Source organism: Oryzias latipes, chromosome 23, assembly GCF_053564925.1.
Source record: "Oryzias latipes strain Hd-rR chromosome 23, Olatipes_Hd-rR_3.1".
Taxonomy (NCBI): Eukaryota; Metazoa; Chordata; class Actinopteri; order Beloniformes; family Adrianichthyidae; genus Oryzias; species Oryzias latipes.
This window is the reverse complement of record NC_136259.1, coordinates 16,388,063-16,413,848: the sequence shown is the minus strand read 5'-3', so window position 1 is coordinate 16,413,848 and position 25,786 is coordinate 16,388,063. Positions and strand designations below refer to the sequence as shown.

Sequence of the window (25,786 nt, the reverse complement as noted above, 5' to 3'; positions counted from 1 at the left end):
TGGTATTTTGTAAAGCTTCATTTTTTAATGTTTGACCATTGAATGTGTTTTGTACAAAAGACTGATGGTTTTGCAAAGATCTTTGAAACACAGAGTCAAGTGCATTAGATTCTGTGAAATTCTGAACCACAATTCAGAGAAATTAAAACAACTGTTTTTAAAACTCCTTAAAAGACTTGAGGTGGAAAAGTCACTGTTTTCGTACAGGCACTAAGAAATGGGAAGCAGACAGTGTGGTCAAAATGGACAACTATTTTAAAGGCTTCTCTTTCAGTTGACAGGAGATGTCTGTGAGCCTGCTGGACAGCCTTTGCATCACACTGGGACGTCTTTGGGGCCTGCATCTGGAAAGAAACAAAAACAGCAAAGTTAATTAACCAAAAAAAGAAGAGAAAAATTAAGATTAAATTTTTTTTCATTACCTTAAAGAAGATGTAGACATCCACGTCGTAGCTGCCTCAGTATTCCTGCCTTTTTTGTTATGGTATGCATAACAACGGCCCTTATAGAAAACAACAAACATTCAGCAATAGTCAATTTTAAAACCACCACCCAATTAAATATACTAATAATTCTATTGATGTCTAATACTGGAATAATTTTAAGTGGAATAAAACACGTTTTTGCTGGTCTGCTACAATTTACTCTGCTCTGGTTCACTCGAATACCGGACTTCTGCCAGTCTGCATAGTGCAGACGCATACATTTTGAATAATATGGCACAGCAATATTGTTTCTCTGTTCAATAATTCCCTCTGTCTGTAAACCCTGAAAAATATTGAGAAACCTTATAGGTTATAACATATTTGATTAACCTTGAAAACCTTATATATACATGAAAGTACTTCTTAAAAAACTATTTGATTAACCATAGTGACAATCCACGGGCAATTATTCCCAGGTTGACATGACCGATCCTGACACTGTGGTAAAAAATCGACTTTGTTTAATCCACAAAAGTCATGAGAAGAGCTGGATTCCCCGCTAGCATTGAGCTAGCTAGCATGCTAACACAGGAGAACAATGCTGATAGTTTGTCATGCAACATCTAACTTTCTAACATCTTTTTTCACTAGCAGCTACTGGGGGAGCTCCTCATCTGAATGTGCTGGCGTCCTCTGGTTAAATAAAGTACAATTTTGATATTTTAATATAGTAAAAGATATGAAAAACATGAGAAACTTACCGGCACATTCTAAACTGGTCTGTTGACGTAAGACTCGGTCTTATTCGGTAGCCAATGAGCTTCTGGATATCAGGGATGTCCCGCCTCCCCTCCCCTTGACTGACATGTCGCTGTTTTTACGTGTCGACAGGTTTTAGAATCAAAACCGCAAAAAATAAAAGCGCAACTCAAAAAATAAAAGCGCAACTCAAAAAGACAGTTTCAAAATAAAACTGCAACTCAAAAACAGGATTTCAGAATGGCGAGAAAACAAATCGGCAGCTGAGAAATAGGATTGTGCTTTGGGGAAAGGCTTTTGGTTGCAAATTGTGGGTTTTGGTTCTCAATTTATGCATTTTGATTCGCAGATTTGGGGTTTTGATGCGCGGTTTTACTGTTTTGATGCGCAATACTTTAGGCTCTATTTTGACACCATACGGTTGTTTTCAAGTTATAGTAAAACAAACTGTCTCAACCCAAATGGTATTTTCTAGGCCTGCACAATAAATCGCAAATGTATTGTTATCGTGATATCAAGCCGTGCCATATGCCTATCGCAAGAGATGGTGAAAATTGCATTTGAAAAATGAAACAAAAATTGTTTTTGTTTTTTTTTAATTGTAAAGAAAGAAAGACTTTCAAAACAGCTAAAGAAGAATCCTGATATACGTGTTTTGAAGAGGGCATGAAGTTTTCCATGTCTACATCTAAATTTTTGCAAACTGTTGGGCTGTTTATTCGTTTTTTCCACCTCATTTCAAAGCATCTGTGCTTTAAGATGAACGACAATGATGACTAAGAGCCTGGAATATTTAGCCCACACATATAAAGGCAGAACTTTAAATAGCCTCACTGAGTCACTGACCTAAATACTGGCAGAAAAAAAGCGTGAGAGTTTGTGTGCAAACATGGAGTTCACAACTGAAAGCACCAGCTTCTTTCCCCTATGCATACATTTATCTGCACAATTTTAATTAGCTGGTCTTCTGGAGGTATTTCTGTATGTGCGTGTTTACATGTGCATAATTTAACAGCTCAATAATCCCCCGTGCTGTTTGCAAATAGATCAGTCTCACATCAGAGGCGCATTCTGATGAAAATAAATAAATAAATTTCCTCAAATAGACACACCGCAGCTGTCTTTATTAAGTGAAAGCAAACAAAAGAAAATGGAAAATCTGAAATCAATTATTTTCCTCTGCAAAGTATTAGACACTTATCTTTGCTCTACATCATTCCAAGAATTGTTTGCCTCATTAAGAGCTAGGATTCAGAAATAGGGACTTAATTATTAGGTCAAAATCCTTTCATGCCATACTTTTGACTAATAAATGGATTTAGGACTTAAAAAAATTAAAATAGCTCAAACTGTAATTTTTGTTTTTTTTGGTTTTAAGGATGTTGTTTTAAAGTTCAATACATGTTGACAAGTTATAGTGACATTCATCATTTTGGAAACAATAATTTAAGCACTAGTTTTAGTTTTTATGAGGATTTATTAAGATGGGCCAACTTGTACTAAGATAGTTTTCTCACTATGTTGTAAAATGAGTCATTTCCAGTTTTTACACTTTTATCAAAATGAATTACAAAAATTATTTTTCTTAGAACTGGTAACAAATACATGATATTAGGCCTACAATTTCATCTAACAGTTGCTTTTAGCTTATTTTCCCATTTTGAGTCCTTGTGTGGAACTCCTTGATAAGTAAAAAGTACTTGCTGCATGGAGAGATCACTTTACTACTTTCTAGTGATTTCTTTCTTAAGATTGGTGTTTTTGCAGTGTAGACGGCCCTGTCCTTTGTGTTCGATCATGTAAACTCACTGACACCTCGCAGTTTTACTGGCATCTGTTTTCTTTTTTAATCAGCGTCTGTATTTCCTCCATATAAATCTAAGGTCCTTAGGGGAAAGTCTATTAGATCTCTGTCACCAGCGTGCCCTCTGGTTAAATCTGTAACCGCGATCCCTGTCTTTCATCACTTCACACTAACGCAGTCTTGCACCTCTCTCTGACCCTTCTGCGACCCGTCCACGTCTTCCTCAGATCTTAGAGTCTCTCTTTGAAGGAGTTACACTCAGTCAGACGATAGACTGCTAAGTCTATTAGTCCATTACCGCTCTTGCGTCACAAAGCTTCTGGCTGCCTCAAATACAACTGGACACACACTTGTTGGTTAAACATGATTTTGGCTTAGTTCCGTTTAAAACTAAGCAAATCCACAAGCAAAGTCACTTTTAAAGATATAACAAATCTCCTCATCAAACGTAAGGCAGGTATAAAGAAAAAACACAAGCTTAGTGAGAGAAGCTGTTTAATTGAAGCTGTCATTTTTACTCAGATTTGTTTCTATTTTCTTTGTAAATGCTGCTGGCTCCAAACAAAGATCTGATCAACTGCTTCCATAGTGAATACAGACTAAGCAGAATCCCTATGGGGGAATAAACAGAAGCAAACAAAGTGTCAAATGGAAGAAAAAAAAGACCATTTGAAATATCTTTTTAATTGAGATTTCTTTAACTTTTTTGAGGCACAACAGAAGAGGACTAATTAAAAGGTGCTTACCTTTTAAAGACAATTTTTGTCTAATTATTTTCATCCTTCAGTAATACCATCTATTTATACAAATTTTTCATTGAAAATTTTCAAAAGTAAAAATGAAGCTAGAACAAATTTTAGCTATCAAAGACAGTTTTATACTTTAAAAAAACTCTTAAATTACAATTAAAAGCAGCCTTTTACAAATCAAAATACATCAATAATTAAATCAAACTGCAGTTTTCTTCTTAAGGCTGATAATTTCATGATAAAACAGGCAGCTCAGAGCCTTATATAGGAAGTAGGCTCTGACCAGATTGACTTCTGGGAAATATTTCTAATATATTATAATATTTTATCCTTTTAAAAAATTTCCATTATGGTTTCAGTCTTTAATAAAGGGTGACTTGCAAGACCCGTCTGTCTCATTTATAGTCAGTGCAAACTTCAGTGTTGCTACATGTCACCTTGCCTTTTAAAGTGCAAACAGCTGCTAAAGTTCTCCCCATTTTGTCTTCAACATCACCCAAACAACAATTAAATCTAATAACATGTTGAACTAAAATGGTTTTAAGAGTGTGTAAAGTAAAAATGCAACTAATTTATTTTATTTATTTGCACCTCCATGTAGCTGTAAATTAATGTTTTATTTTATAAAATTGTCAACAAAATAGGGAGTTTTGAAACAAAACAGTATAAAGGAGCAATTTCTCTGAAATTGTTTACATTATGTTGTTAAATCACAACACAATGGACTTTGCATGTTTGCCCTCAAAATTCTGGTGTTATTTTCTTTCTGCTCTTGGTGACTAAACAAGAACAAATTACTTCTCAGTTTAGACACGTTGCGTGTTAAACTGCAGGCTTGCTGTAAGAATGCAGAGTGCTATAATCCCCACACGATCATTACCAACACTAAAAAATGGGTTCAGCAAAGTCCTGAAATCAAAACAGACGCACAGCAGCTCCTGCGCCTGCAGTCACATTCTGAACACCACAAATTTCCTGTCGACTCCAGAAGAACAGGAACCTCAACAACAAAAGGCACTTTTCTTTTTGCTCTTTTCTCTTCCAGATTGAACAAAAAACAGGTGTAGAGTCAACCAGGGCTACAACACTACAGAAGGAAAAAGAAAATGCAAAAGAAGAAACATTAGATGAAACTAGGATGAAAAAAGGGACCTTCAGGACACGATGGAAAAATTAGACTATAGGTGATTAATCTCTGTGTACACCTGTCCCTGTTTATACATCATCAATATGCGTGGTCACATCTCTGTCTATGTGTGGACTGTATATCTCTGTCTCAAGGTCACTGCTGGGAGCTACGAGTGAAGAAAAAATGAACAAGGCTAGTGGACGATGACGTTATCCCTGCAAGGAACATTACTCTTACAACGGACCACACAAGCCACCGAATTACAAGGAGAGAACAGATGAAACAATGAAAGTTCACATCTTCGATTAGTTTAAAGTCTTTCTGAGATAAAAGATTTACTGTCCCAATTATTGGTGAATAGTAAACAAATGCTGGTCTACCTCAAAGAGGTTATGATTACCTTGACGCTGAGTGTCTCAAAAGGGAATTCTGGCTAGTTTTGGGCCATGAATGGTGTTTTATTTACATCACAGACATTACATAACTCTAAATGGAAACGACTCACTGTGATCATTTACTCAAAGTTAGATCAATGATCAAATATAAAGAATAAATGCATTCATATTTCAAACTGAGCGGCAATGTTGTGGGTCAGTAAAAAAGGTTTTCAACAGTGATCCTCCAACAGCTTTGACTCCACCAAGCATCAGCAGCTCTTCCACAGCCTGCTGCTTTCTTCTATAACATCCGGCTGGCTCTGCATTAACTCTCAGTTTCTGTTTTCAATTGAGTTCCTTTAGATCATAATATCTGAGATGCAAAAAAACATCTTTGGTTCAAATTTTTAGACATGTTTTTATATCCAAAAAAAGAAAAAAAGAAATCTGATCTTAATTTTTTGCACTTCTTATTTTATATATTTAAAAGTTTATGGGTGTTTCTGAAAATTAAGTGGTTATTTCTATAACAATTGTGCTGATCTTTCTTCTAATGCACATTCTGTGTCTTAACAAGCGGGATAGGAACCACTTAAAGTATTATTTTAAATCATTAACTAAAAATCATTTTTAAAATGTATTTGAAGCAAATCCCCACACTTTAGAATAAACTTCCTTTGAAATGGCAAATACAAGAATGCTTCATGTTATCGTTTGTGTACAAATATGAATGTGTGCATATAAAGAAAATAAAAAGTAAATAAAAAGTTCTACAAATTAACCAACAATAGAATTGGCCAGACCTATAAAACATAAAAAATAATCTCCTGGCTTTATGTCAAAATGTTAGTATTGATGTACAAAACACCACAGCAAACATTTAACTCAGAATTTTGACTGAAAATGTTCCGTCCTGATTTCATAAACTCATCTTGAGCTTTGTACTTTACAAGAAAACAGTTCACAGTTTCAGCAACATTTGCCAGCAGAAGTTTGCAACAGAAACAAAATCCAATCTAAAGTTCCACTTTAACCTCTTAATTCATCTCCGTGTTTAAAAAACAAGCAGAAAAAAATCGATGTTTTAGTTTGAACAGGAACCACGTATCGACATGAAATTTTTGTTTTCCTCTTTCAAATTTCAGTTTTTCACCATCAAATTGCCCTGAAGTCAAGGTCAAAAACCAAACAGGGATCAAACACAGACTTTTGCAGTTCATTCTGTCCAAAAGACAAAAGGATCAAACATTAAGACATAAATGCCAGACCCTGCTCCAAACGGATGATTAAAAGAACAATAATAGAACAAGCTCACAGCAGCTACCTACGATCTACTTCCACCCCACATTTCACCACACCTAAGGGTCATTTCACCACAACACTAACACTTTAAACTGACAATATTTTTATTTGCTTTCTTAACGTTTTCAAAGGGACTCAATAAATATTGTTGAACAGTTTTCCCAGAACAGCACTTGACCTAATTTCAGTGTTTTAAATCTATTACATTAGGCTATTAGATTAGATTTGCTTGTATTGTCATTGTCCATTGTACAATGAAATTGATATAGAATAACCTGATATTAAAGTTTCTTCACATTTAAAGGACCCCCACAAACAATAGTACCACTATTAACATCTTGTCAATGTGGAACTGCATTAAATGCTAAATATTTATACCAATCAAATCTTGATTATTCCCTGATCACCAGGTTTAAACACTCCACATCTTCAAACTTTAAAAAAACCAAGAACAGAGGAAACGGGTGACACAAATTCAATCCTTCTGACAAGCCTTAACCAAAATTCTCTTCAGCAATAATTGCCTTTAAGTGGTAATTAGTAATCAAGTCCTGTTAAGTAAATAGTAGCAATTGAGTACGAAGTTATTGGTACATTGCTAATTTGCAGGCCTGCTAATCATTTTGTGCGTTTGACTGACCTGAGTGTAGAAGTTTGACATGGTGGTAGTTTCTATGTCTTTCTTTCCCAGTATTTCCATTTTGACAGGAACTGATGGGAACTTGGTTGAAAAGTAATCCAAGAAGTCTGTTAAGTATTTCGCTTCTCCATGGACAATTCCCATGACATAATGAGCTGCCTGGGGAAAAAACAGCAAACAAAGCAATGATTTTTTTAAAGAGCAGGATTAAACAATAACACATAAACCCTCAAAACTTACTACTGGTTCAGAATGCACCAAGAATTTAAGATTAAAGTTAGATTTAAGCAGAAGTTTTAATGAAGCTACAAAAAAACCCACAGGGGCTTTTCAAATCCAAGCATGTGGTACCTGTGACGTGTCCTCGCTGAATGCCAAAGTGACAAATTCTTGAGCAAATCTCCGTCTCTGGTCAGCTGACAGAGAGGAAAGCTGGGATGTGTAGGCATGAGCTATTAGAGCCCCTCCGTTAGGCTGGTTCTCTATATGAATGAAAGAGGCAAACTCTAGGCCTGCCATCCCAGGATAGGCGCTCTGCAGGCATGGTTTTGTTGGAAAGGCAGCCTTCATCGAGGACGAGACGTTGGGTGGATAGGAGTCAAGATGTGAGATCTTATCATTGGGCAAAGGGCAAACGGGTAGAGGGGATTTAAACGGAGACAGAGAGAGGCGGTTTGTCAGTTCTGAGGAGGAAGAGTTCGTCGACAATAAAGGACCAGGAAGAAGAAGAAGACCAGCACAGATGGTTTGGCAGGAGCGGTGACACATCTTGACTCGCTTATGCTTTTCTCCTTCTTTGTGTTTCTTTTTCTTTTTCTTTTTCACCTTTTTGATTTGCAGCTCCTCAGAGCTGATCTTCGCCTTTTCTTTTTCTTCTGGAAAATGAAACGAGAAAAATATTAAATGTGTTGGAGAGCAAATTCTGTGATGGCCATGAAAGTCAAATCCCACCAACAAGTAGGGAAAATCACTTTAGACATCACAACAATCAAAAAATAAAATTCCAGAAACCAAAAAAAAAAAACCACAATTCCAAAAAAATGAAACAAAATACAAATGAAAGACCTTATATTTATAACAAATCATATTCTTTGTTACTCAAACTCAAACACATAATTACTTCTGGATTTTTCATTCATCCAATCAATTTGATATATAATAAATTAGTTTGTAACAACAAAAGAACTGTAAAGAGCACAAACCAAACTCCAAACTCTAAATTACTGATGACTGGCATCAAACCACACATTTGACAAACAAAACCTAATTTTTTAAAGTCATTTGGAAGAATATATGACATTAAATACTACTCAAAATACATTAATACTGTGTGAATGAAGGACTTCATTTAAATGGATACGTTTTTCAAGTTGAAAACATCTATATAATGTATGTGAAGACCACTGGTTTGCATATTTTCAGTTTAGCTGGCACTTCATATGTTACAGAAAAATGGAGGACAAAATGAAGAACAGGGAGAAGATGGATCAAATGAACGAGTGCAGCAAACAGAGGGAGAGTGAATCCCTATTTTGTGATCCAAGAACCCTTCAAGCCACATGTCACTCCTCCTCCTCCAATTCTTCCCAAACACAAACGTTTGTTATCAAATATAATTCAACATCAACCCATCAAGCCTATTTTGTGACAACAAAACCATTGCCCATCAATTGTTAGGAGTTTCTATAGTTATTGAGACAAAGCTCAAGATCAATTATATCTCTTTGCTAGAATTTTAATTATTTGCCTTTGAGATCTGGGGACTGAGTGTTCACTATAATTGCTTTTTGCTGCTATCTTACATGCCATTGCTTTCCTAATTGTAAGGCAAGAATGAACAAAATTCATTATCTTTTCTAAAATTCCAGTGAGTGTAAACAATACAATAGTAAAAAAAAAAAGAATAATTACTTTAGTTGATGGTATTCTGGGTAATAATAACTTTAGAATATAGAAAACGGTGTGCCGTTTCTCTTTTAAAGCAATAATACACCCTTGTTAAAAAGCACACATTTACTTGACCATCTGTCAAATTAATCCAGCTTACATGGAAACCTCCAATGTTTGATTTAAGCAACATTACTTAGTCAAGTCTGTTTAAAAGACAAATATATGTGTGCATTGTCGATATTTATAGCTTTTAAAAAAACACGTTCAGTTCCGAACATGCTCATTTTTGCCAAAGAAGACGTTAATTTAATCAAACATTTAATTGAAACTGAAACCTCAGAAAAGGATATGATTCTAAATAGTCTTTTTTTGCAGAAATAGTTACATGCAAAGAGGTTTTTAAGACAAATTTCCCCTTTTTCTCCCTTTCAGAGATAAAATATAAAAAATTCCTTATTCTCTAAATTGATGTTTAAATACTGTTATTACATTGTATGATACTGGGGCAAAAAAAGATTGAGTTTAGCCACATCACCATTGGTGTTCACACACTTATCCCCTGCAGGGTTGGAATTATGGGTATTTGTCAGACGCATAAAAGCCAATGGAGCATTACCATCAATTGGTTATATTGTCAGTGTGAATGGACTCAGTCACCTTCACAATAAAAAAAGTTCAAATTATAAAATGCACAAATCAGGTAAAAGTAGCAGCCAATATGTTATTTTAAAAACTTGAAATCCAATCCAGATAAACCTTAAATAATCTAACATTTACACCATTTTCATCAATTATTCTTAACTAACATTATCTACTGCCTTCCTAGAACTTTCCTGAGTGCAGATAGCAAAAGGAGCTGTTCTTTCCCACAAAATCCAATGAAACATCCATCAAAAAACAATAAACTGTTTATTTTTGGTCAAAGTCAGCTCAAAAATCTTTGCTATGAATTTACATCTACCTAATATATTTGTAGCTTTTCTTGCACACACATCACTGACGTCTGGTCAAATCTACCATTCGGTGTGTGTGTGTGGTTTTACTGAAGGGAGTACATTACACTGCTGTCAAAAGGCATTTTTCTCCCCCAATCCAAAACACCCGCGCGTGACTCACTTTCAGTCTAATTACTGTTGGACCAAACTTGATTCTGCAGTAGCCATTTGTGATTCATCAAAGATGCTATGACCTACAGAAAGTTCCCCGACAGTCAGACTGTTAAAGGTTTCCTCTAAAAAACATCCTGGAAGTTCATCAAGTAGAGGCGGTCTGGATTTTAAATATGATCCTGGCAGCTCAAACGTTTTGGCTCAATGTTTTTGGTAATCAACACCGTCCTTCTGTGATGGTTGTGCCTCAAAACTTTGCCACAAACCGGGACTAAACAGGCAAACTACCGTATATACTACCGTATATATATTAGGTTTAAATACCCATTTATTAAAACAGAATTGTTCCTAATAATATGAACAAATTAAAACAATAAAACATGTATCCCTCATTAAGAAGAATCTTTTTACTTGAATTACTCCTCATTTACAATATCCTTTTGAGTCCCACTTAAATCATCTTTTGGTCCATTGTAAAAGCGTTCCCAGTACCGTAGCCTTTTCATTACGATTACACTGTTTTTAGCCAAAATCTAAAAAACCTGTCTGGGACATAATTTCTGCAGAGCAGCAGTATTTCATTAGAAAATTCGTCTATGAGATGTGGGCGGGACTTATGGTGCAGAGCAATCCAGCGGTTCACTTTTAAGCCAGATGCCACCCCGGACGAGGAGAACTAAGATTTTAATGGACCTACTCGTCTGCAAGTGGATGCATCAGAAAGGAGCGGAGCTGGGAGCTTGTGGCCCGCCGATTGTAGTTTGTACATAACTACTATAACCTTTTTCAAACTGCATTTTTTGTCTGCTCCTGATTTACCACAATTTGAATTAAGAAATACTCAAAAACACCGTTTTAAATTTTAATTTTCTTTATATATGTCCTCCATCATGAGAAAACGCTACAAGAACATGTTAAAACACAATTTTTATTGAAGTGGGTGTTTAATGCTATTTCAAGTGTCTCTATACCAGAAAATACTGCTCATTTTTAATGTACGCACTAGCCAGTTTTGTTTTTGTTATTTTACACAAGATCCACTTAAGTTTGAAACACCAGCTATGTGAAACCTTACACAACTCAGCAAAATTACCAGAAATTCAAAAAGTACATTTTGCTCTATTTCAAATCTGATCAAATTAGATCTGAAGTAAATAAATCATAACTTAATGGGATAAGTCTGCTTTGACTGACCTGATCATTTGCTATGTCTTACTGCTGAAGAGAGGCGACTCAGGGAAGCCAGTTTTCATCATCAACCCTGCACTTCAGGCCTTATTGGAATTAAAAGAAAAAAGTCAGAGCTCAAGTTACCTTTTAGCTCCTTGAAATAAACTCTAGGGCATTAAATTATTTATTAAGTCAGAAAAAATGGTAGCTTATGGTACAAAAATAATGACTGACAGAAAATGCACTAACTGTTGAATTACTAAACTGTGACATGCATAACTAATTGACTGAAGTCTTTTGCCTAAATAGTCCAGATCTACGACAGCAGAGATCGAGATCAGATGAACACAGGCTTTAGAAAAGCTCAGTGGGTATAAAATAGTCTTAAAGTCAGAATGGTTGTCTGCAACATATTGATTTCTTTACTAATCTCCACTGTTGTCCTTTTCACTTGAATATTTAATACTACTGCAATGATTACAAAACATCATAGACACATTTCTAATGTTCCCTTCCTGTCTTCCCTCAGATCTGTACCGTAATTATAGCAGCGAATAAAAAATAAAAAAAGTCAACACACTTAAAAAACCTCCTTCAATCAGGGAGAGTCCCTACCTCATTTCTTTCTCTAATGATGCAGAATCTCTCTGGATTTTAGTGTGTCTATTATCGTAAACACACATGATTAAATACCAGACTACCTCGCAGGATGACTGTAGGTTTAACACACGCTCCCTCTAGCCTAACGTCTCTCATAAGACCAGCCGTCTCCTATAATGACAAGATGAATCAACATTACACGGGTTCGTGTCCTTTCTACGGAGTGCAGAAATAACGACATATCGCAGATTATCTCTCTGTAATTTTCATCCGCAGCCCACTGGTCATGGTATGTGGCTAAACTACCGCTAAGTCCTTGAAATGTCACGGTGTGGTCGGGACATTCCAGAACGGATGCCTGCCAGTCTGACAGAAGCTTTAAAACCAAAGGGAATCAATGGAAATAAAACTGGCATTCACAGGGACATACATCCGTCAGTGGTGCATTCATGTGCTAAAGGAAGCTTTAAACTTAAAAAAAGGAAAAGAAAACAACAAAGAGCCCTGCCTACAGGCAGGCGGCTGTGCTGGGATCAGATTACCCACACAGATGGAGGTGAAGATTACGGTCGATGCTCTACATATAATTCACAACTGTCAAAGGGTTAATGATGAGAGTTACTGATGCATTTACAAAGGAATGAAAACCTCACTGATAAACCACAGGGCTTATCATGGGCTTTTATTCATCTGGGTTTTGTTTATCAAAATGATGCTGTTGCCTACAGAACTACGTTTGACCGTAATCACCAACAACCAAGTACACAAAAGAAATGAAAGATTTTGCCAAACATGAGTTCCAGTTGGTAATAAGATCTCAAACATGTTTGCTTAAAGTTTTTTTTTTTTTAAACTGTAATGTTTAAAAACCTAAAATGAAAATAGTTTGTGTATTTTTGCTTGGCTGGTTTATCTTCCTTATCGGGCAACTTCATATATTCCATAATAATAAAAAAAACGGAGAATCCTCTAAATGAATATGATAAGAATGCCACTAAAGATGCAGAAGGAAAATTGGGAGTCTATCTTCTACACGTAGTATGACTATGCTATATTATATTTGATAGTAAAACACAGAGCAGAATTTAATGTCATGTAATCCTTTTGTGGGGAGGGCTGATTCCAAACTGCATAAGAGGCTGTTCTGTTATTTTGTGACATGTTTGTAGCTCATTTTTTTACTAGAAACATATCACTAAAATGAAAAAAAAAACTGTTTGCACACATTGTCACAACTAGGTTTTAATGTTTAATTATAAACAATAAAGCAGCAGGTATCCCTCAGTAGTAATTCTTGTGAAAAAACAATACATTTTGTATATCTTTTTTAAGAAAGATTTTAACCTAAAAATAGGGAAATGAAAAAAAAAACTATTTAATTAATTGATCCCAACAAATGAAAAAGAAAAGGAATTTTTATGTCATAAGACCTTTTACGATCATGCTAAAGTCTTTAAATAGATTTCAAACCAAACATCTGTTTAACCAATCACAGGCATGTGTTGCTTCATCTCCACAGGTCACTTGGTATGCACGAGGGCTTTCACAAACCTTTAATCGGCTGTTTGACTTCCCCGTTCTCCCTCTTGATCTCGTTTGTCAGTTTGTGCTTTTTCTTCTCCTTTTCCGTCTCTTGTTCCTTGGCTTTCCTCTTCTCCGTTTCCTTTGCTTTGTCCTTGGGGGAGTGCAAATCTGTGAAAGTAGGAAGGAAGGATTTCAGAAACACAGGAGCAGAGTAGGTTCATTTGAACGCCTGAGAAACACGTTTAAATGTCAAAACTCCAGTGTTTCGCTCTGGCTATCATGATAAATTTTAAGTTAAATTTTAAGGCTACCCCCCCCCCCTTTTTTTAATCAGATATAGTCAGAAAAAAAAAGGATATTTCCTAAACCAAATTCCTTTCAGTTTCTCCCATTGTAATATAATAAACCCCATCAAACCACAGTAATGTTTCCAAGAAACCCTTCTTGCCCAGGTGTTCTAAATTTTCTATTTTTAGTCTAAGAAGTGTTTCAATCCCCTCCTTTGCTCTCCTCATAGCTTTTCCTTTTCCAGCACTCCATCTGACAGAGAGTCACACGAGTGCTGAAGGAGTGTTACGAATGGAGAAACTGGAGTCCACTCTAATTCTGCAAATTGCTGTGAGTGACAGAATCAGTTTAAAAACTAAAACATCAACCCCTTTTCTAACTATAAGAGTGCTAAGTAAAAAAGGCCCGACATGAACACTGCCCAGCCGTCATGAGGAAATCTGATTTTTCTTAAAAACATGTTTTTTAACAACAAAAAAAAAAGAATAACTATCTCACTTGACACCTTACTTCCTTTAATTTTGAATAAAGAAAATATTTGCAAAAGATGCCTCTGTCAGAGAAAAGAAAGGTCTCATTTTCAGACGTCTCTGCTGTCGACTAAGGGAGAGGGAAAGAGTTGGCTGCTGGATTTTCTGTCTGTAGGATCAAGAGGGAAAAGACTTTGAAGCCTTAGAAAAGCAGCAGGAGAATATCAAAGTCTTGTATTCACTTACCATAATATTGAAAGAAAAAAATTGTCATCCATTCTTTTGTAATAACTATATGTTGGAGAATACAGGCAGTCACAAATGTCACTCTTATAAATGTGGAACTGATTGCAGGTTTATGCAAAACAGATACTCCAAAATGACAAAACAACACACAGATTCCCTGAAGGTAGCCAACAAAAAAACAACAACATAATTTTCCACAAATGAATACCCAGTACAGACACAAGTCTAAGATACATAAAACACCTGCAGAACAAAACTGGTAAATTAGTCAAGATAACTTCTTTCTAAACCTTGAAACCGTTTTTTCCCCTATTGTAGCACTAACTGGTTTCAAACCAGGACACAGCAGGTCTACTCTTTAAAAGGAAGCTCAACTTAATATTTCATTCTGGCATCTAACAGTTTATGAAACCATTTTAAAAAACGCACGAGAGGTAGTAAATTATGATGTTTGCGTTAAAAACAATATCATAATGGAAAAGTTGTATATTTATTTATTATGTACATAAAGGAAATTGCAGCAGAATATAAAAATGATTACAGAAAAATGTAGTCAGCAAACTTTATACCTAAAACTGATCTGCTCCTATTTACTCTTATGTTACTGCTTGAACAGAACAAAGCTTAATGTATGAATGGACTGTAGAACGCACATGAAAGATAGCTGAACAGCAAGCAAAAGATCAATTCCCTGGTTGCCATGGACATATGGGAAGTGTACCACAGCAGTCAAAAGGTGCTGGGTGGAGATCACTTAAAACAATAGAAGCTCAGATTCAATTCAGACTTGGAAGGGAGTGTTCCCAAAGTCTATGTGCTACAGAGCAGACCATCTCAGTAAAGATGAAGAAGCTGCTCAAATCACAACCTCTCTAGATTTTAGACATTAAGGGATTTCCTGATGAGGAATTCAGCTTTTTATGCTCAGAAAAATAGTACATTTTCTCTCATGGCAATCAGAATATCCACAGCTTCAAGGTCACGTCACTGTGACTAAACATTAGTGTACATTATTAATGTATGTAACATTTACCGGTAGTTTTACTGACACTTTAAGTCTATTCAGATAAACTGCTGTGACTTTGAGGCCTTAAAAGTGACTAGGTTAAAGCTTTTGTTGTAGATCAAAAGGCCTTTAGATTCTTTTTTTTATTTTGTTTATTTTTGTTTTCATTCAAGCCAGACACGAAAATAACTTAGCCAGCTGTCATTGTAAAACGTTTCAGAAAAGCTCCTGGGTGCTCATTCAGACACGACACCGACCTGTTCAGCTGCCTTTTGATCAAATGAAAGCAATGCACGTCTGAAAAGGCCTTTAAACAATCAGTCTGCCAAGAGCAAGGCAGAGCAGACACAGTGAAACTGGAGCTAACAGAGAAACAAAAGCATGCATGAAGCTAGCAATTCAGAGATTCCCAAACAAATCTGGGCTGTGTTTCCTCGCAGGTTTGGTTTGTCTCACTCTGGGACAACAGGCAAAAACGACTTCCAGCAAAATCCTGCCACCGCAGATGGTCATTTCATCCAGGCAGGTGCACCAATTCAATGCCTCCTCGGGCAAAAGGAGTCTGCAGAAAGATTCAAGGGCTTTTGAGAGATGCAAAGTGTCTGTTTCTGAAATAGCAGAAGCAACAATGAGTGCTTATTTTACATCACTGTAACAAACCAGAAAAAATAAATAACATCAAACACCATGAACAAATGAATTAATCATAAGACCTAAAAGCTCTGTTATGGTCAACTCCACTGTGTTCCTTTAGTTTATGTACACTTTATCTTTTCCGCTGTAAGTTTTCTTTGTCTTTGGTCTAGTTGTTAATCAATTTTGTCAGTCACTTCGCCGATTTCATCTCCAATAAAACAGCAAAAATCTGGAAACTAATGATGCTACTGCAATGATTCCATTCTCACACTGAGCTGGTATGTTGCTCTAAACGGTACGGCTGGACAGGTATTGTTAGTTTGGGGATGTGAGGGGCTGTAAGCTAGCAGGAGAGAGTGTAAACAGATGGATGACAGTCCTGTCCCCAAATCAGTTGTGAATTTCTATTGAACTAATGCCGCTCTGCAGAAACTAGGTCCTAGAAAACTACTTTTTTTGTTGTTGTTGCTACAAACAGCAGAATCATAATCAAAAGACTACTGGGAATGATTCTAAACTAGATCAAAGAATCATCTGAGTTGGTTTTTAAGGCTTGGTTAGTCCTGGGCTCAAGCACAATTTTTTTTGGGAAGAAATGTTGTGCATCAGTGAATCTTTAATAAAGCTGAAGTACTGCACACACATCCCAAGCTAGACGTATTTGCCTTTACGAGAATGCTCCTGCATTTATTGAATTAAAAGAAAAAAAACGTCATATCTGACATTTTTAGCAAGTAAACAGCTCACTAAAGTGAACTTACATTTACCTGTCCCAAAACCAGAGAAAAATGAATGTGACAAGCAGGGGTCTGTTTACACGGCAGCTTCCGATCATGTTTCAGGGCCACCAGCCAACAGCACATCTCACCCGGTGTTCGACGTGACTACAGAGTGTTTGGAGAGTGTCATGACCCCTTAAACCACCCAACTAGAAAAAAGGGTGACATCATACTCTCACGCACACCACACTGACATATTCCCACCCACCTGTGCCTTAACACACATACACGAATAAAAAAATAAAATACTACAAGAGGTGTGACACTTAAATCAATGTAATAATGAAGAAACATTTTACAAGTAATTTTTTATTTATTTGTTTTTTGCCCACCTTCACACACAAAAATGATAAGTATGTAATTGTTAAGACATACAAGTAAATCTCTATGAATTATTAGTATATAAGAATGTATTTCGTTTGTGGTCCTAGATCACGTACGACGTTGTAACTGATTCTCAAACCCTCCCGGGGTTATAGAGGAGGGGGGCGTGGTAGTCAACCAAAACACTTACCCCATAATGACTATGACAGCCGCCCTCAATGGCGGGTGGCTGTCATATTGTTATGACAGCGCATAACACCGCTTAAGACCCCGACGACAAACTTCTGGCTTACACCAGGACATATAGGGGGTTTAAAAGTATCTGTTCGACAGGCGGTTTGTCTAGTTCAATTCAACAAAAGCGGGTTGAACGGAACGAGAAGCGTCGTGTATTAATATTACGTAATGGACACCGCTGCACCGCAGCTCGGGAGCAGCTGCTTACAATACAACCGGCGAACTCCAGTTCACCAACGGGTGAACGAGCGGCGAACGCGGGCGGCCATGGTGCCCCCCCCCCCCTCCCGCAGTGAGCGCGTGAGCTGAGCACGTTCCAGAACGAACTTCCATCGGTAGAACTACGTTAGGAACCACAGAGTGGATTTTGAGTTAAAGCTGAGGAGAAATGTCCAGAGAATTAAGCCAACTAATGAACTATTGTTCACATTAATTATTTAACGCGATTTAAGTAAACTATTCTGATAAATCAATGATTAAGAATGCCCACCTTTGGCTGGAAATGCGACCTCTCCATTTTCCCTCTTCACTGCTGGTGAAATGTTGTTAAACCTACTGATGTCGTTGTTGTTGTTGGCTACGTTACTCCCCTGTAGGGAGGTCAACAGTTTGTGTTTCTTTTTCTCCTCCCCGCCTCCTTTTCCCTTGTCCTTCTGTTTATCTTTGCACTTTGGTTTCGAGGAAAAAGGCGCCTTATGGAGGAAGAAGTCGCTCTGTTTGAAGACTTTGTGTGATCCGCCGCCGGCACCAGGCATTGACGGGTTGCCGCCGCCGCCGCTGCTGCTCTTCGCCGGGCTAAAGCTCCACAAACCCGCGCTGGCGTAACTCTGCTGCTTCGCGGACTGCTGGAGTTTCTCCTTCCCGCTAGAGTCGCTCTCCACGCCTCCGTCTCTGCCGAGTTTCTTCGGTTTAACGCTCCTCTCCTCGACTCGGACCTTCTTGGGCGGCGGCGATGTAAAATCTCGGTAAGGTTGGGAGCGGTAGTCCGGGGCTCCCTTCACCTCGGTGGGCTTGCCGAACATGCTCTTGACGGAGGTTACGGCGTGAGGTACGACGGCTACGGCTCCAGTGAGGTGAACAGAGCCCTGCGTGTCAGCCATCTTGAGGCTTCTCTCTGTTTACTCTCTTCCCCAACGGCCACTGCTGCTGCTGTGGGCTTTTTTTTTTCCTCGCGACATGCAAGCAGACTAAGAGGGGGCGGGACCTTAGTTGATTGACAGCTAGTTGGGGGCGGGGTTAATTGGTGCTGGAATGAAGTCTCTAAGGCGGAGCTCAGCAACACAAGTCCATGCGCCTACTGTTATTTATTTCTAACACATGAAGAAATTAATCCAAACACTTTTTAAATAAACACAGAAAAAAAATATTAAAATATTTATTTATAAGTATAAAGACCCACTCAAATAAAAATAAAAACTCTTTTGGCGTGTTTAACATGTTCTTGTGGCATTTTCTCATTATGACTTGAGTAGTTCTTTTTCAAATCGTTGTTAATCAGGAACATAAAAAAAATGCCGTTAGAAAAAGAGCTTTTTTGTAACGTGGGTGCTACAAGCCACTCCATTGTAATCTCATCCTGTTTTAGACTACTTCATCCGTGTACAGCATCGTCCGGGCTGGGATCTGGCTCAAAACTGTACAACTGGATGGCTCCGATATTGCTCGCCATTTTTGTTGCACTGCTAATGCTAGCTTGGAGTTGTGAGAGGCTGTAAGCTAGTGGTACAACATGTAAACAAAGGGATGATGGGAAAGGAGAGCAGGGTTACTCTGTACCAACATTCCCGCCCACAACTAAGAGGCAAATCTTTGGATGAACTATTGCAGCTCTGCAGAAAAGATGTACTAGAAAACGACACAGGTTTTTTGATTTTTGCTAAAAACAAAACAAAACAACATAATCACAAATAAAAGACCACTGGGAACCCTTTTGCAAAATATCAACAGAGGATTCAAGTGGGAATTTTAAAATTAATTATTCTTTTTCGGCATAAACTTTGGTAACTAAAACGTATTACATTTTAGCAGAAGCATTATATTAGAGGGCTACACTACACCTTTTGCATTGACAAGAGTAGCCAGCAAAGGAACATGCTTCGCATCTTCCGTCCACTCTTCATTCGAGGATGAGCTCATCAGTCTGAATTGTTCTCATGCAGAACCGTGAGTCATCCGCCTGTTCACATGTTGATTTATTGAGATGAAAACATTTTCTTCAATCAATCTGGCAGAGCTCCGAGCACAGACCGTCAGCGCCTAGCTGCCAACCATGAACGCTGAACGATTAGAGGTGCAGGTTGTGAAACCACAAGTCATACACAATGGGAACAGATTGCATGATGCAAACCAAACATGGAAATTTCATGTCTTTATATGTGTATGTTTTTTTGAGGGGGGGGGGGGGGGGGGGGGGGGGGTTTGCAAGTGCTGAATCCATTAAGAATGACAAAGTAAAACCTTAAAATAGAGCCGAGTTATGTTGTGCTGCAGCCTGCTGCTCCTGCAGACCCACTCAACACTAACTGGCTATATTTATGTCATTACATAATGTTAGTGTTCATTGGTTAAACTGAGGTGACCCAGTTAAGACGGGAACCTAGCTTCATTTATAGGATTCAAAGAGAGCAGACAGGGCACAGCTGTACATCCCTATAGTAACCTAAATTAAATAGCAGGTAAAAAGCAGCTCCCCTTTACTACATTATGCACACATTTTCTTCTATATTTACAAACTGAATCTTAAACAGCAGTTATAAACACTGGATATGATCCATTAAATAGCTGTACAGTTAATCTGAAATTAACATTGACCGCACCTGAGTGCCAGCCATTAATTACAATATGGGCGGCCTCCTGCTGTGCCTCTCAGTATGTGCAAAGTGAATACAAATGTGTAACCTTCCAGGTCTCTGTAAAGCAGCGGTCTGGTGTGTGTGTGTGGGGGGGGTGTATGTGTGTGTGTGTGGTTGGTTGTGCCACCTGCTACGGTCCTCATTTTAGTGTGCATGCAGGCGTCTGGGCAGATAATCCAAAAGGGGGTGAAAGCCTCCCGCTGAGACAAATACACACGCACACACGGATGTAATTATAAAACTCAAACTGGCTAAATCCATAAGTACAGTAATGAGGGCCGTTTTTGTGCTTCCATGGATTCAGGATTAAGTTAGTGGCTGCATGACTGGTTTGACATTTGAAAAGACATAAAACAGGGTTGCTGCTTCAGACAGAATAATAAAAAAAAAGGACACATTTTCACTTTATGGTAATTTTTACTGATTGATTTCTGCAACATGCAAACATTTTGCATGTGTTTGTGAGTTTGTGTGGCAGGAAAAAGGAGGAGGAGAAAAAAAAACCAGAAAAAGTCCCACAGGAGGTGATGAGCAAGCAGCAGTGAATCAGGTGCTCATGCCACTAATGATGATTGGAGGACAGCGAAAAGGTGGATGGAGGCGTTTCTCTTAAAGGCACAGTGGGCTCTGGTCTAAGATGACTAGTGCTGAAGTAGGAGAGGATGAAAGAAATTATAATGAGTAAATATGATAAAAAATAAAACAGAGAGGGTTTGGGAAGGAGGGTGTTCAGTGGCTCTGTGATGCGAACAAACAACCATGTATACAAAAATAACCTTTAAAGTACAATTTACAAAGAAAAAAAGACCATATTATTATCATCACCATTAATATTATTATTACAATCTTACTCATTGCCCATCATAGTCATCAAAGAAAGTGGCCGGCTGGCAGTGTATGCTTTTTTTCCCCCACCAACCATTTAAAACAACATTTTATCAATCTGTTAAGCATATAGTTTGAACATAAAAAATTAAAAACAACCCCTGAAATATTTGCCAGATGCAAAAACAAGAGGGTGGCAGAATAATTTACATTTAAGGGAGAGAAGAATCAACATCAGGTATCGACTTTCTTACATCTTCTGTTATTAGGAATAATTATGAGATAGTTTAAAAAAATGGTAATACTATAAGCCTAAACTGCCCTGTACAGTGCTTTCTCTTTATAAACTGTAAGTCATGGTAGCTAATGAGAGATATGTTAAAAGAAAGAAAGAGAAAACAGTAGTTCTGGGTCCCTGTTGGATTGTTGCCCCACACACGTTTAAAGCAGGTCAAGATCAACCAGTGTGAGAAAAAATGAAAAATCTGATGTGTTTCATTTCCATCTGTCATGTCCAGACTTTCAAGGGTTCCAGGTGTAACATTCAAACTCTGAAACACTGAGGTTTATTGTAAAAAGCTAGGACTTTCTTTGTCGATTACCGAAAAGCGAGAAAATCAAAAGCAGACGCGCAAAATAGGGAAAATAAAAGAATGCAGAAACGTAGAGGAGACGAAGGGAGGACAGTCTTCTCTGGGAGGTGGATTAAGGCAGACTCAGGGTCCCAGCAGTGAGAGCCAGAGTCATAGAGCTAATGAGTTTGCCCATTACTGATGTGCTTAATGCAATTTTACCTTTGATGTGATAAAACTGGGGACTGGAAACTCTTTGCTCTTCCCAACAGATTATAGAAAGATCAGATGGATGGAGACGAGATAAATTGCGTTAATTTTATTATTTCTTTAAATCTTAAAAAAAAAAAAAGAAAAAAGAAAAAGGAAGGAGCAGCACACTTTGAGCTGCTTCCTACCGTTTCTAAAAATCTCAGCTCCACTTCCTGCTTTTAGCTAAATCACAGACTCACAGGATATTTCAGCAGCATGAATGCATATTTGCTTACCTTCTGAGATTCACGACTGCTCAGAATGTTTAAAGCTACACCCAGTTAGCTTCTATCAAAATAATCAAACAATCAACGACTGGAACCACATGTTTAGCACGAAATCTACCTCAGCAGTGAAGAAAGCCACGTTGGCTTCCGACTCCGACAACAGAGCCGGTGTTATGACCGCTAACACGAAAAGCAGCGCAGCGGCGAGGAGCAGGTAAACGCCGCTGCGTTTTCATTTCTGATCTATTGCAGTGTAGCACCGGAAAAAGACTGAAATACAAAGATGCACAGAGCTCCCTGGAAACCTCCACATACTCAACAGGAAAAGTTGCATCATGGGTAACAGATTATCTAAGCTCGCTTTAAAAGATTGTTGTTCGTTCCATGTGAGGTAGAGAAACAACCTCTACGTTTTGTGAAACCTCAGGAGTCTGCCTCCCACAGTAGCTTTCTCCTGATCAAAACTTTATTTGGTTTAAAACAAAGTGTAAGAAACACTCAAATCCCTCTTTAGTGTAAAAAAGGGAGGATTTTTTTGTTTTTTCATGAAGTGTCAAAAAGAACAACAAGGCCCTTTGTTAGTCTACTATCAATCCATAAAAGATTATCCTTAAACCATCAAGAGACTGACCCCCGGTTGGCTTCAAGAAGTCCAACCACTTAACAGAAAGTTCTTTTTTAGTTTGGACTCTCAACCAGGAGCTGTTCTTCTGAGTTACACAGCGGCTCTTGGAAAGGAGGAGGGTATTAGCGGGGGGGTTGTACACAGAAGCACCTCCTGGATGAAAGGGAGCCGTCAGTCTGTGGCGTGGAGCCATTAAGTTTTTGGACAAGCCAGGTGAGACTCATAGAGTTCCTCTCCAGATAAGGGAGGACACTGTTGGTGCATGTCTCCATCACGTCCTCTCCAGCGGTGGCTGTCCAGAGCCTTTGGGCTGACCGCCGTGGTTACCGGACCCTGGAAAGACACACGCTCTTCGAGTAAACTGAAACAACATAAATCCCATCTGGAAAAATGTTTCCCATGTTTTGCACTTGTGACCCCCCCAACCTGGCTCAGCAAAAAACACACACCCTGCATCTAAAAACTGATGACTTTCACAGAAATCGTGTTTGCCAGCAGCAAGTTAATGTTTTTAATGATTTAAATTTTTTTTTTGAAAGCATAACTTGTGAATCGTGCAGAAAATGAACAGAAAGGAGGGGAATTGCAGACTTACCCCCCCAAGCCAGCTTGGCTTTCAGTTGCCGTGTTGGCAGCAGATGCAGGGTCAGCTGGAGATGTCATAACACAATTGGACAAATCTGAGCACAAGCATATGGACAGACAAACAAAAGAATGTGTGAGTGCTCACAACATAAACACAGATCATTTTACCAAGAATCTCGACTCTATTAGGATAGTTGGATTATGTACGATGCTTTTACAGCAAACTCGCAAAACAGACGGAGACAGCCCTGACCTTCAGAGTTTGCTGTGTTCTGTGGTTGTTGCGTGATTTCTATTTGTGTCAAGTTAAATAGAAAACACGATCAGGGAGATAAAAGTCTTCTTTCTTTTTTTGAGGCTGTTGCCTCTACACTGCAAATACTGGTGGCAACAGAATGCAAATAAGCATGTGCTTTCATTTTCTTAAACCTCTACAGACATGTTTGATTCCTTTTCCTCTCTTTTCTTAAATCCTTGTTACTCTTGCAGCTGCACTTCTGACGGATGCTGTTTCTCTTATCGCGTGCAGGCTCATTTGTAAGCCTCTGAGGGTCTGCCTCCTCTTCTGCTGACTAACAACTGTGAGAATTTAGACAAATCTGCAAATGGGATAAATAGAAACGAGCATTTCTGCACACAGAAGCAGAGGGCCAGGATCCCACCTTTCAGGTTACTGCTCCATTCAGCCGAGGCGGAGGTTCTTAGGTCATCTGGGTCTAAGGAACGGAGAAATAATCAGTGAATTTTAAGGATAGAAAACATCCCAACTGAATATTAATTTTTATAATGTTCCCACAACACTCATACAAACACTTTCTGTTGCTCTTAAAACCACACATTTTTAGCTTTTAAACCCCAAAAAAGAAAAAAGCTGTTGTGTGAAATATTTGGAATAATGTCCATAGTTTTGATTTTACAAACCAAAAACACACCGTCAGCACTTTGTAAAAATGGTGAATGCTGACCTCTAGTGGTGAAAACCTCACAAGACGTCTAATGAGAGCAACAAGCTTTTCTTTTCTGCTCCTTACGTCAACCCGTTTCTCCCTTTAAGAGTGAACACATGAAAACAGGACACAGCAGGAGGCTGCATGGCGGTCGGTCTGTCCTCCCTGACCCAAGAACCATAGAGATAAAGGCCCGCTGAACAAGATCAAGTCAAAATAGAAATCTTGTTTCTGCTTAAATAACAGAAAACCGACCAAACAACCAATGCTGATTACAATAAATCCAAATCTTCCAATTGAAAAGCCTTTTGTTATTAATAGGACAACGCACACACCGATCTGCACACACTGAACATCACACCACCTGGACAATGTTTGGGTTTTTAAATCACAAACACTTCTCCTTTCATGAAGTCATGAATCACGGTAGACCAGGCAGCGGGCCAGCAAATCCACACCCCTGGACTCACACCTGATGATGGTGACCAATGCAAACGCACCTGTGGCCAGTAAGAAGGACTCGGGGGTCCTCTCAGGGAGGGGGGGAGGGGAGTCGTCGCTGTCCCAGCAGTCTGGGTTAAAGATGTCAGAGGTCAATTCAAAAAAATATCAAAACAAGTAAATGAATTAAAGAAGGTTGTTATAGGATGCATTTGACAATGCCTCTATATTTAAATGCAGAGACTTGTGTTTCTGTATAATCCCAAATCAAAAGTTAAATCAGTCTCACTAAACAGAGATAGTAAAGTGTTTCAACTATCAGAGGCCAACACACAGAGCTACATTACAACAAACTCATTTTCTGTGCTGCCATCACGTTTAAAGACACTCCAGTGACATTTATGTTTGTAACATGTTTTTGTGGCATTTTTCTAATGATGGAGGACATATATATATACACAAATGTCTGTTTTCCTCGTCTGAACTGGCGTCTGCTCAAAGCTGTACATTTGGATAGCTAGCAGGAACGAGTGTAAACAGAGAGCTCTCTGTAACTGGGTGGGGCGAGGGGGCAGGGTTGCTTGCCCACATCTTGCAGGGAGATTTTAATGAACTACTGCTGCTCTGCAGAAACTATGTCCTAAAAAATATCTAAGGCTCTAAAGCTCAAAAGACGGTTGGAGTGGGTCTTTAAAGCAGCTTCTGCTGTAGTTAAAATTTAACAGCAACTAATTCCACCTTATGAATTGTTAAGAAGGCTATTATATTTGTGTTTCCCATTAATGTCGCCCAGTGGTTTAAAAATGCTCCGTCTGAAGAAGACTGAGGCCAGCGAGCTCTTTTAATTTAAATCTTGATAAATATTTGATTACTCATAAAACCTTACAACAACCTAAGTAATGTACTTTTATCCAGGTCTGTAATGGCAGAGAGCACATATTTATTAGAGATTAACAATTTTAATGTTCCTTAATAACCTTTTGGGAATAAGACATA

At 38.1% G+C, this 25,786-nt stretch overlaps 2 protein-coding genes and 1 long non-coding RNA gene across 7 annotated transcripts in view; all 3 read right to left on the bottom strand.

The window, feature by feature from the left end:
• Positions 1-18,669, bottom strand: part of LOC101171296 (uncharacterized) — a 30,858-nt gene extending 12,189 nt beyond the window's left edge. The window contains exons 1-4 of the mRNA XM_023952533.2: positions 17,955-18,669; positions 13,506-13,646; positions 7,537-8,060; positions 7,186-7,344 (exon numbers count right to left, since the gene is read on the bottom strand). Coding sequence (XP_023808301.1) covers positions 7,186-7,344; positions 7,537-8,060; positions 13,506-13,646; positions 17,955-18,564 — 1,434 coding nt within the window. The 5' untranslated portion in view covers positions 18,565-18,669. The remainder of the gene's footprint in view (positions 1-7,185; positions 7,345-7,536; positions 8,061-13,505; positions 13,647-17,954) is intronic.
• LOC111946957 (uncharacterized) lies at positions 6-1,323 on the bottom strand. Its single transcript, XR_002872811.2, has 3 exons — positions 1,187-1,323; positions 423-502; positions 6-344 (listed from the first exon to the last, which is right to left on the bottom strand). It is a non-coding gene; the product is annotated as an uncharacterized LOC111946957 (long non-coding RNA).
• Positions 18,670-20,713: 2,044 nt separating the features above from the next.
• Positions 20,714-25,786, bottom strand: part of ptpn12 (protein tyrosine phosphatase non-receptor type 12) — a 40,554-nt gene continuing 35,481 nt past the window's right edge. For 3 of the 5 annotated variants that reach the window (XM_023952534.2, XM_078942195.1, XM_078942197.1), the window contains 4 exons: positions 24,850-24,921; positions 24,065-24,118; positions 23,413-23,497; positions 20,714-23,150 (listed from right to left, as the gene is read on the bottom strand). In XM_023952534.2, the coding sequence (XP_023808302.1) occupies positions 23,141-23,150; positions 23,413-23,497; positions 24,065-24,118; positions 24,850-24,921 (221 nt within the window). In that variant the 3' untranslated portion in view covers positions 20,714-23,140. The remainder of the gene's footprint in view (positions 23,151-23,412; positions 23,498-24,064; positions 24,119-24,849; positions 24,922-25,786) is intronic. The other 2 variants (XM_023952535.2, XM_078942196.1) reach the window with 1 other exon arrangement.